The 12744-nt window shown below is 44.6% G+C and overlaps 1 protein-coding gene across 1 annotated transcript in view; it reads right to left on the reverse strand.

Annotated features, from left to right (window-relative positions):
• Window positions 1-850: 850 nt before the first annotated feature.
• The window catches only part of LOC126252374 (protein embryonic gonad-like), a 185555-nt gene continuing 173661 nt past the window's right edge, over window positions 851-12744 (reverse strand). Inside the window, exons 3-5 of the mRNA XM_049953266.1 lie at window positions 4573-5054; window positions 1137-1304; window positions 851-1082 (exon numbers count right to left, since the gene is read on the reverse strand). Of these exons, the coding sequence (XP_049809223.1) occupies window positions 851-1082; window positions 1137-1304; window positions 4573-5054 (882 nt within the window). The remainder of the gene's footprint in view (window positions 1083-1136; window positions 1305-4572; window positions 5055-12744) is intronic.

Consider the following 12744-nt stretch of genomic DNA (forward strand, 5'->3'; position numbering starts at 1 on the left):
GTGATCCACTAATGACAGTTTGCGAACTGCAGCTACTCAACTGTCTTCACTAGGTGTACATCAGTCTACTCCTCTTATCGACACAAAATATTTGGCAGTACTAGGGATGGATCTCGCATCCTCTATGGGACTGTCAGTTCAGATATGAAAGCACACTTGCATAAAAATACGTAAACTAGTATCAAGCCGTTCCTCAAATTGTTATATGCCATCAGTTTATTTTTTCCAGCAGCAGAAAGTGAACCAGTTTCTTCCAGCCCGAATGCAATATCGTTACGAGTTTACTGGGAACGAATATTCCACAACTAATCCTTAGCCGCAGTTGAATACAAGTAGACCGCTGCAGATATGAGCCTGCGTATCGTTAGACACTCAAGTGGTCTTTGCCAAACTCCGGTCTTCGGCGGTCATCTTGTTGGTGAGGTCGAGAGGCGTCGACTGACGATCCCACAACAACCCTTTCACCGTGGCTGCGGACAGACAGAGGAGAAAAATCCAACCCCTGGAGACATAAGTTCACGTAGTGTCAGACGGTCAGGGGAAATCGGTCGCCCTCTTTTTGGGAAGATCGAGAGGCGTTGGTCGATCACCCTGAAAGTATTCCTTGATCGTAGCTGAGAAGAAGCAGGTGAGGCAATCCAATCGCTCACAATGTGAGTTCATCTGGTGTCGGACGGTCAAATGGCTCTCAGCCAAACTGGGATACTTCAGCCACCCTCTTGCTGGTGAGGTCGAGAGGCGTTACCGTTCAACCCGAAACAATTCATTAATCGTAGTTAAGGACAAGCAGCGGAGGCAATCCAACCGCTGCCAATGCGAATTCATCTGGTGTCGGACTGTCAAATGGACCTCAGCCGAACTGAGGGACTTCGACAGCCCTCTTGTTGGTGAGGTCGAGAGGCGTCGACCGACCGTCCCGTCGCTGGCGGTCGGCGGCGTCGGCGCTGCCGAGCGCCTCGTCGCAGTCGGCGGCCGCCGAGGGCGGGGAGCTGGGTGCGGAGTCGGAGCAGCACTTGGGGCGGCCGCGCACCGACAGGTCGATGGGCTGGTCCTGCTCGACGGCGACGCCGGCCAGCGCGGGGCTGCACAGCAGCAGGTCGCCGCCCAGCACGAGCAGCCCGCCGCCGCCCCCGGGCGCGCCGACGCCGGCGCCGTTGACGGGCGTGCGCGCCGCCAGGCTGGGGTACAGGAAGCGCGCCTGCGGGGGCGGCGCCGGCTGCAGCTGCGGCGATCCGTGCGGGGGCGGCGCCGGCCCGTGGTACAGCGGCGGCGGCCGCGGGCCCCCGTGCAGTCGCGACATGAGCCTGTGCACACACACAAGGTTGCCCTTCAGTTTCAGAAAACACAGTATGACAGGACGGAAGTCACTGTCATTGTTCGCAACTTGTAGTGAAGTGAACACACAATGTCTGGCACATTACAACGAATCGAGATATCCCAACTTTGATTAATGAATATCGGTACTTTACGATGAGGTGATGAACGTCATGGAATAGCGATATTCACCTCATTTGTACTCCGGTGACTCACGTGGAAAGGTTTCCGAAGTGATTATGACCGCACGATGGAATTAAGAGACTCTGAACGCGGAATGGTAGTTCGAGCTAGACGCATGGGACATTTAGTTTCGGAAATCGTTATTGAATTTAATATTCCGAGATTCACATTGTAAAGAGTGTGCCGAGACTACCATATTTCAGACATTACTTCTCACCGTTGACAACGCAGCAGCTGACAGCCTTCTCTTAACGATCTAGAGCAGCGGCGTTTGCGGAGAGTTGTCATTGCCAACAGACAAGAAACACTTCGTGAAATAACTGCAGAAATCAATGTGAAACGTAAGACGAACGCACTCGTTGGGACAGTGCGGAGAAATCTGGCGTTACTGGAATATAGCAGCCTATGACCGACGTGAGTGCCTTCGCTAACAGCAAACACGTTTTTCTACGATAAATACTTACACAGTTGATTTGTAGTCACGTCAACTATAGGTCACCCTATAACAAGGTGATACGAACAGTACTAAGGACGGAAGAAGATGGGGTATCCCTCATTCCATAGGACTATGCTTAGTGAAGCACTGTGAAGTTCAAGCCACTCTTTAAAAAGTCCACTGCCCTACTTTTTATCTCTAAAAGAAGATCAGAGATGTAGCAGTTTTCCAAAACAAACAACCAATTTTTTGTATATGTAAATGAGAATTATTTATGAATCATTAGGACTTTATTGACAATAAAATGTCTTTTGATGTAACAGACCTCAGCCAATAACTGCTTTTCATTTCTATGTATAATAACGTTAATTTCATTATTCTTTATTTATTTTTTCTGTTTTCTTCCTCAAAAGAAATAAAATATATACATACAAACACGATCTTCAGTACTTTCCACACCATACTAAAAGTTGCCTTATTTTGCGATACAATATCTGCTAATCTATATATAAATTAAAGTAGCAATATGTATGTATGTATGTATGTATGTATGTATGTATGTCCAGGATCTCCTTAAAAACCTCTGGACCGATTTCAACCTCATCTGGCACAGAAACAGAAAGCTTTACAAGTAGCAGCACTGTGTGATTTATAACTTCATAGCTCTAACACGAGCATAAATATGTGGTAAAAGTGTTTTTATTAGCCCCTGCCATACAGGCTACCCTGCACAACATTAGTAGGGAGGTAAATGGCATGATAGCATGAACAGACAGAGCTGAGTCAGGGGAGATGGGCAGCAAAAGGGGGAGGAGGAGAGGGACAGATACAGGGAGGAGGCAGAAGAAGAGGACGAGATGAAGAGGGGAAGGAGGAGGTGGACAAATAGAGAGGGATTGGAGGAGTTGGATGGGGAGAGTGGGCAAGATTTAATGATTAAGGACAGAGGGTGTATCAAGTGGTAGGCAGAGGGGCAAGATTAGATGGATAGGGAGATGGAGCAGGAGTAGATAAATAGTGAGAGGTGGGAGAAAAAAAGAGTAGAGAGAGTGGGAGTAGAAGATGAGTAGAGAGGGGGAAGGAGAAGATGAGCTAGGGGTGTGGAGGAGCTTGGTATGCTGTGAGAGTGGGGAGGAGGAGCAGTGATGGACAAACAGAGAGGAGCAGAAGGAGGTGGAGAGCGAGAGAGAAGGTGAAGTGTAGGAAGAGATGGACTGGAGAATGTGGAGTGGGTGATGCATAAAAGATGGGGGACGAGGAGACGGACAGAGAGAGATACAGGAACAGATGGACAGAGAGAGGGTGAGGAGCGAGAGGTGTGGGCGCATGTGGAAGATACCGTGAGGAAATCGGCAGGTGAAAAAGGAAGCGATTGTAGGAACGCAGCTGAAAGACGAAGACACAGAGAGTGTATGAAAAGGCAGTTCGAATGCCATCAAGTTGTAAGGAGGTCACATGTAAGATGAAATACATAAAAACCTGGACAAAGCCGGGTATTCAGCTAGTATCGTATTAGACAAAAGTGAATTGTTTGTGTAATTCACTGTAATAAATTCGGGCATATTATTCCCACGCATTTGGAATATAGCAGTAGTTTACAGATACATTTTTTTCATCATGTTGGATTCCACTGTAACCACTGTGCTCGACGAGTGTGAAGCAATCCAAAACCAGAAGTCAGCAATCAGTCACTACTCAATCTGCCAGTCTGTTCTTTATTGCAGATCTAGATTTCAGCTACGGAATATATGTTGTCATATGATATATGATATATGAAACACAGAGGTATCAGCGAGTTCAATATCACTGGTCATTTTGCATTTATTATGTTTCTAGCACACGATAGCTATTCTGTAGCTGAGATCTACATGTATAATAGTATGGACTGAGTTGCGACTGACTGCTGGCTTCCTTCCTGTTTCTGTATTTTTTTCTTCTATGCATTTTCAATACCTCTGAAGCTCACACAAGTACGATAATTCCTGCCGATTTTTGTATTGAAATATGTCAAAAACTTCTGATGAAAACAAAAAACCGGGCGAGCTCGAACTACTCCTCTGAACATTTAGCGTTTGCTGTGCAACTGGAGGAAGTGAGACTCTGCGAGACAAATAGCAAGAAACCTCTGCCTCCCGAAAAACCGCTTGATGACCATCACTCTGTAGATCTTACGGAGTGCCAAAGGCACTTCTTTCAGTACGAAAAGTAGAATATTCCAGTAAGTGGACGTACATCTCCTCTGTGAGGCGTTTTGTGAGAAGCACAGGAATATCTTGTACAAGATTACGTTCAGTATGAAAATCGTGCTCTCTGGACTTATGTTTGTAAAATCTTATCGATCTCAGGGGTCATATCCGGCAATCTGTACCCACCTTCCAGAAGTTAGCTGTACTGACAGAAGAGTTACGAGTCTCTGGGCTTCGAGAATACGTTCAAAAATGGCTCTGAGCACTATGGGACTTAACAACTGAGGTCATCACTCCCCTAGAATTTATAACTACTTAAACCTCACTAAGCTAAAGACATCACACACACCCATGCCCGAGTCAGGATTCGAACCTGCGACCGTAGTGGTCGCGCGGTTCCAGACTGAAGCGCCTAGAACCGCTCCGCCACACAGGCCGGCCGAGAATACGTACCCTGCAGTGATGGCGGCGGTCTCGTCGTCAACGGAGGACGCGCCCGAGGAGTCGTCGGAGCTGCTGGACTCGAGTTTGCGGCGCTTGGGCAGCGGAGACGGCGGCAGCACGGGAAAGGCTCCGTTGAGCCCGGCGAAGAAGGAGGGCGGGTAGAGGCCGGGCGGCGCGCCGCCGAACAGCGACGCCGCCCCCAGGGGCAGCCCGCCGCCGATGCCGCCCCCGTCCTGCCCGTTCTGCTGCTGCTGCTGCTGCTGTTGTTGTTGTTGTTGCTGCTGCTGCTGCTCTTGCAGCAGACAATGAATCTTGAACCAGTTAGAGCGCCGGCCGTAGCGGGAGCCGCTCTTGGACATGCCGACTTCGATGCACTTCTTGAGGCGGCACGCCTTGCAGGACGTCCGATTTTTCTTGTCGATGATACACTCGTTGTTGTTCTTGCATTCCGAAATGGAGTTCATGTTGTTGTAGGTTCTCCCGAAGAATGACTGAAAGCAAGCAGAATGTATATGGCGTTATGAAATAACGTCTAATTTGGTTACGTAAACTGTACGTCTACTGTCTACAGGGGAAATATTCCAGTTTCGACTACTGATTAGCCTTAACAAGATCAATTACAATGTTACGTAAGCCTGTAACAGGTCAGCTTTTCAGTCTTTATGTGTTACCTGCCAACGACGCATTTTCGCACATTGCTGCATAATTGGGTCAAGCTCATGATCCTATTCCACCCGTCTGCTTCGACCCATGGCGTCCTGTGGGACGTCACCAGTTGGCGGCGTGTTACGAGAGGCGTTCAGTAAGTAACGCGGGTCATTTTTTTTTCGGCCAGTTTCGGTTGAAAAAATGAAGAATTACACTACTGGCTATTAAAACTGCTACACCACGAAGATGACGTGCTACAGACGCGAAATTTAACCGACAGGAAGAAGATGCTATGATATGCAAATGATTAACTTTTCAGAGCATTCACATAAGGTTGGCGCCGGTGGCGACATCTACAACGTGCTGACATGAGGAAAGTTTCCAACCGATTTCTCATACACAACCAGCAATTGACCGGCGTTGCCTGGTGAAACGTTGTTGTGATGCCTCGTGTAAGGAGGAGAAATGCGTACCATCACGTTTCCGACTTCGATAAAGGTCGGATTGTAGCCTATCGCGATTGCGGTTTATCGTATCGCGATATTGCTGCTCGCGTTGGTCGAGATCCAACGACTGTTAGAAGAATTTGGATTCGGTGGGTTCAGCAGGGGTGGGGGGGGGGGGGGAGGGGGTTTGAAGGACAAGTAACTAGAACGATAATTTTCTTAGAGGAAGTGCGCAAAATTACTGTCGTAATTGGTAGTAGATAAGGTAGTTATTTACCTCCTCAAACTCATCGCTACCCAACGCAGTTTACTGGACATAAATGGTATACCACTGAATAAGAAAATTATTAACAACTGAATCCTTCTAATCAAGATTGGCAGTAAATTTAGAACATATTAAAATTTATGGCAGTAGTTGTATCGTGCTAAGTAAAGAGTAGCAGAACTCCTTAAATCGATGTTTTTAAACTGGGAACCGATGGAGCTGAGACAAAAAATCTCGACAAAAATAATGTATATGTCTAACCTCCTGTCGCAATTGAAATATCGTAACTATCATTAACTTCACGGCTTTTACGTTGATTTATGATTTCAGTATATTGCTAACATAATAGATACAAATTTGTACCGCGATGGGCTTGTAGCTGATAATGCAGTCATATCTCTCAAAAATGTCGCTGGTCAGACGGATAGGCATCATTTACAAAATACACACTGGCTACTAGACCACTATTTTATGTTGAAAACGTAATTCTTAACATTGTAAGAAACTTGGAAGGCTGTGTAATGGCTCTGAGCACTATGGTACTTAACTTCTGAGATCATCAGTCCCCTAGAACTTAGAACTACTTAAACCTAACTAACCTAAGGACATCACACACATCCATGCCAGAAGTAGGATTCGAACCTGCGACCGTAGCGGTCGTGCAGTTCCAGACTTTAGCGCCTAGAACCGCTCGGCAACTCCGGCCGACAGGAAGTTTGTGTATCTGGCAATAAACAAGTAATTGAATTAGATTAGAAATAATATTTATTTTATCACTGTACGTAAGTGTTACGGTAGAACGAACTGACAGTCGATTACGGATCAACGTTCAAGATAGATAACCCAGAGAGAAATGTGTGCCATAATCAGTCGCCGATCCTGGTGATAATGCCTAAGTGTTACTGGCCTTAGAAATGCACTTCAAGTATCCATGTTAACAACAAGTATCAATACATCGTATATCTTTTTATAACAAGTGATAAATATTCTTCTTCTTTCGTTTGTGATCTTGTATTTCTAAACTGGCTGAGTATAGGGGCAGCCTGCTTTGTTGTATCCTATGGAAGCTACGGAAAATTCCATTTGTTATCGTAGCTAGGATACAATTGCAAGCACTCCGACGTATCTAAGTGATAAAATCTTTTAGTAGCTGTAAGGCATTGGTAAATAAAGTTGGGAATACTTTTAGCAAAACGTCACTGGATGACGTATGTAAGCCAACTTAATCGACATAGTATCAAGGGCTTATACGCTAGTTTTAAGTACGTGTTAATACAATGAGTAAGCTTATCACTGAAACAATATGGAATTAATCGTAAGGAATTAATAATTTGTGTGGTTTTCAGACTTCACTATTCGTATCGCCACAGAATTGGTTACTGTCATACACTTCCCTCTAACTACCGACTTCTTGAAGAAATAAGTAACAGAACACAAACATTGCATAAGAGAAAAGATGCGGATACAGCAGTCACAAGAGCATGAGCGCTCAAGGTAAACACGATAGCAAAGAAATCTGTACTAGCTTTTTCTCTCATAGCTAAGGCACATCCTGCTCGCTGAAATGAATGTTGATGAGGTGAGTACTGGAGAACATTTGTTCACCAGCTATTATAATGTCGTAATGTGCATAGTCCGTGTAAGGTAAGGTTCCTGTATCTCCCTCATTTACATAGCTCGAACCATGATAGAAATATACGTCTACTATGAAGAGTTAAGCATCAAAATTATTACGCAAGATCTCTTTATTGAGAAACACCTACCGACTACGTACACTAAAGTTAAGTGAAACATTTGGATAACGAAGTGATCGAATGTGGAGACTTATACTTCGACTTCATCGTATCGTGCTTAATTGCTGTGTCGTCAAAACTCAAGTAACTGCAGTGTGATTTATGTACTGGTAGCGGTAAACTCCGTGGATGAGTACATGTACAGATGAAGTTAAACTTGGCTGTTTCCTTTGTGCTTTAAGAGAAGAGCTTGTCTATTTGACCTTTTCCAGTCTCCCTCTTTAATAAACATGTCTAGAGAAACTTCTCTGAGGCACACAAATTCGTAGCAAGGTGCTTGGTATTTGCAATTTAGAATATCGTTTTAATAATGCTACTGAATATCTGAATTGTTCTATGTCAGGGAAGCAATGAAGCAGACATAATGTGGATACCGCTTACGCGTGTCAATATATTTATTGGCTGTGACTGCAGCTTTGACGGTCTGTCATTTTCAAAGACACACATCAAATGTCGTTGCACAGGTTAGCATATTACAAGCGAACGAAGTTGGCCGAACCTTATTTCGTGGAGACAAGGACAACGGATACCTGTACTGATTTGTTTGTCAGCTAAATTACAAATAAATTTGTAATTCAACTGTTAAGCGAAACAATATATGTGGCAGATTTCAGAGATCACATTTTCCCCTTCGTGTTTACTTGTTGTTGCTGTGGTCATGAAATCAAATTCGGCGATAATCAATGAAAAGTTTATTGACTTATGTGGATGTGTTATAAGCGCTGCTACACTTTTAAAATAGTCTGTATATTGGTCGCCAGCCTAGCTATGATTCGCAAGAATTCATTCTCAGTCTATTTCCGAAGACAAAAACCACGTAGCAGCCTAACTACAGTGCATTCATAAATTTTCCGCTAAGTATCAAAACAGCGCTACAAACTAATTCCTTGCTACTTCCACTGAATTCTTCACTAAGTCTAGCAGTTCAAAGCTACGTAGGTTGCGGGACACACCAAAATTACAACACTTCCAACTTGGACGGAAAAAAATGCACATAGCTGGTTTGAATCAGCCGTATCGAGCCCATGTATTTCATTAAACAGCACCAATCCCGCCCATCATGTGCAATGCTAAACGGCAAAAGTCGCGTAAAGAACTGGGAAACGACTATCATTACGAATATTTGTCAGCTTTCTGTACTGCGGAAATAACTTTATCAATAACTTTGGATATGTAGCTCTCGAATTCAAAAACATGCTGTAAGAGGTATGCGCTGCCTGCGATATGCAAGGTATAAGAGAATCGCTGACCAGAGAGCAGTGTTGAATGAGTAGGAACTGTGTAGCTGTAGCAGTAAGTTGTTGCTAGTCTAGTCTGCGCTTGTCTGCAGTCTGCTCTGGTCGGGAGTCCGGAGCCTGAGTATTATTGTATAAGGTAAAAAGCAGCCTCGCGCATATCTAGTAATGTATCTGAACTGTCATCCAAATGTTGTAAAAAAATGTCCTAATAATAATTTTTGTAATATAAAGTAATTTTTAAAAAAAAACATTCATTTCAAAAAATCAGTTGCTTCCTTTCACAAATCACAAATGTATGGGCCAGCATTGCACGGAGCTGTGCCGGAAAAATGTTAAGTAAGAGCAGATGTATTCGCCGTTTTTATTGAGGTAAGAATTTTTGCTTTTTATTCAGAATGATCTTACAGGGCCACAACGCAGCACTGCTGTCGTCCAAATTTTACCAGCTTACTGAATTTTTTTTTATTTTTTATTTTCATTTCAGGGTTTAGGATGTTTTCTGTTTCGAGCTTACATTAAATGAGAAAGGTATTTTGTGGGTACATTAAATGTGAATGCATATGTGCACGGAGATTATAAATGGCAACCAATTTTGTCCTGAGGTCACACAAAAATTAGAATCATTAACCAAATATTTATTTAAATACAAAAAAAAAATTGTGGGGAGGTTACACTTGGCGACAACCGGCCAGGATCGTATTTCTTTGTGAATCTCTGAGAAGTAGTCATATATCTGCTCTTATTTACTTAAATGTAGTTTGCATCTGGCGCAACGCATTTACTAATTTGTCACTCTTTCTTTCACAGATCATCGGCAATTTATTGCTCTTTGTTGTAATTGTGTTTGTTCCATTTTTTTTTTTTTTTGCTTTATCGTTGTTTCATTTTGTGCTTAATTTTGATTTGAGAAAAATGCCGCGAAAAACTGTTAACAGTACATCGCGATGTGCAATGAGTGAAATAGCCGACTCGAATAATTTGACCGATAATACTTGCGACACTCAGTGTAATAATGATAATCCTCTATTTACAGACAATCAGTGCGTACCGATCACTAACATTGATTTTGATCCTAATGATGAGCAAACAAATGCAATTATGTCCAGAGTAAATGTAACAATTGATGACGCGGCGCGTTCCATTACAACGAACGATGCCCAGTTTGACACACCCGGTTTGCAAAATTTACGTAACGAACAGATAAATTTTTCTAACGAAAATGAACAGTGTAATCAGAATATGTCAGATTTATATGATTCCGGTGTAGTGACCAACAGTGCACATCCGATTAGCAAACATTTTCAAGAATCACAGAATAACCAAACGGTCACACAAAGCGTGACACATGCAAATGCACCATCACACAGTACAGAGAACAGAGTAGGTAATATTGGCTGGGATCAAGTTATGGCATTATTACTGCAAATCAATGAAAATTTCGACAACCATTGCAAACAACTTAATGAAAAAATAGACAATCAGCACAAACAATTTAATGAAAAACGCCGACAACCATTTCAAACAACTTACTAAATCGTGCAAACAACTCAATGAAAGTTTCAAACTGTCAAATGAAAAACACGACAACCTTAACGCACAGAACAAACAACTTAATGAACAGATTACAGCCGTTACCGTGCAACGTCATGATACCAAAGAACAATTATGTGAGGAAATTAAGGCTTGTGCTAGTAACAGTAGTGAAGAAATTAGATCTGTTGCACAAGAATTAAGTAATACAGATGCAGCGACAACAGAATCACTTAGAGATGAAAGTAGTGCAGTCGCTGAACAATGTTCTGAAAACGCGACACAGTTACACGACGAGTTTAATTTAAAGTCACCAGAACTTTCACGCACTCTGGATACGGAAGTCGATAAGAAATTTGAACAACAGATCAGCCAAATTGACAAACGTGTTAAAGTGACAGAAATGAAAAATGTTTCAGTCATTAACACGTCACAGCATACGCCACGTTCCAAACATTTGTCAGACTTACACAGCCAGTATAACTTAAGTAATTTACAGAGACCACGCGACTTAGAATCCGAAGAGACACAGACAAACAGATTCTCATGCTATCCTGAACCTGTTGACACATTCAGAGACGATAACGTTGATTATAAGCTATTTTTATCCGTAAGAAAATTTAAAGTATTTAAAAATAACAGAGCACAGGTACACGCTTTCGACTGGATACGACAATTTGCTTTTGAATTTTCACTGGCATTTCCTGTAATGCAGAAACAAGAATTGGGTTTGATAAAACAACTTGCTTTTGAATTTTCACCTCCATTGCCTGTAACACAGAAACTAAAATTTACTTGCAGCGCGTAATTGACCTCAGGGGATTCATTACGCTTCGATGAATATGTGCCGTAGCGTGCACAGGGCCCCGAGCCGTAGTAGTGCTATTTCGTCTTTAGTTTTCTGCACTGCTGCCTTCTCTTCTACTATCATTTATATCTACACTCCTGGAAATTGAAATAAGAACACCGTGAATTCATTGTCCCAGGAAGGGGAAACTTTATTGACACATTCCTGGGGTCAGATACATCACATGATCACACTGACAGAACCACAGGCACATAGACACAGGCAACAGAGCATGCACAATGTCGGCACTAGTACAGTGTATATCCACCTTCCGCAGCAATGCAGGCTGCTATTCTCCCATGGAGACGATCGTAGAGATGCTGGATGTAGTCCTGTGGAACGGCTTGCCATGCCATTTCCACCTGGCGCCTCAATTGGACCAGCGTTCGTGCTGGACGTGCAGACCGCGTGAGACGACACTTCATCCAGTCCCAAACATGCTCAATGGGGGACAGATCCGGAGATCTTGCTGGCCAGGGTAGTTGACTTACACCTTCTAGAGCACGTTGGGTGGCACGGGATACATGCGGACGTGCATTGTCCTGTTGGAGCAGCAAGTTCCCTTGCCGGTCTAGGTATGGTAGAACGATGGGTTCGATGACGGTTTGGATGTACCGTGCACTATTCAGTGTCCCCTCGACGATCACCAGTGGTGTACGGCCAGTGTAGGAGATCGCTCCCCACACCATGATGCCGGGTGTTGGCCCTGTGTGCCTCGGTCGTATGCAGTCCTGATTGTGGCGCTCACCTGCACGGCGCCAAACACGCATACGACCATCATTGGCACCAAGGCAGAAGCGACTCTCATCGCTGAAGACGACACGTCTCCATTCGTCCCTCCATTCACGCCTGTCGCGACACCACTGGAGGCGGGCTGCACGATGTTGGGGCGTGAGCGGAAGACGGCCTAACGGTGTGCGGGACCGTAGCCCAGCTTCATGGAGACGGTTGCGAATGGTCCTCGCCGATACCCCAGGAGCAACAGTGTCCCTAATTTGCTGGGAAGTGGCGGTGCGGTCCCCTACGGCACTGCGTAGGATCCTACGGTCTTGGCGTGCATCCGTGCGTCGCTGCGGTCCGGTCCCAGGTCGACGGGCACGTGCACCTTCCGCCGACCACTGGCGACAACATCGATGTACTGTGGAGACCTCACGCCCCACGTGTTGAGCAATTCGCGCGGTACGTCCACCCGGCCTCCCGCATGCCCACTATACGCCCTCGCTCAAAGTCCGTCAACTGCACATACGGTTCACGTCCACGCTGTCGCGGCATGCTACCAGTGTTAAAGACTGCGATGGAGCTCCGTATGCCACGGCAAACTGGCTGACACTGACGGCGGCGGTGCACAAATGCTGCGCAGCTAGCGCCATTCGACGGCCAACACCGCGGTTCCTGGTGTGTCCGCTGTGCCGTG

The sequence above is a fragment of the Schistocerca nitens genome, chromosome 4 (assembly GCF_023898315.1).
Source record: "Schistocerca nitens isolate TAMUIC-IGC-003100 chromosome 4, iqSchNite1.1, whole genome shotgun sequence".
Classification (NCBI taxonomy): Eukaryota; Metazoa; Arthropoda; class Insecta; order Orthoptera; family Acrididae; genus Schistocerca; species Schistocerca nitens.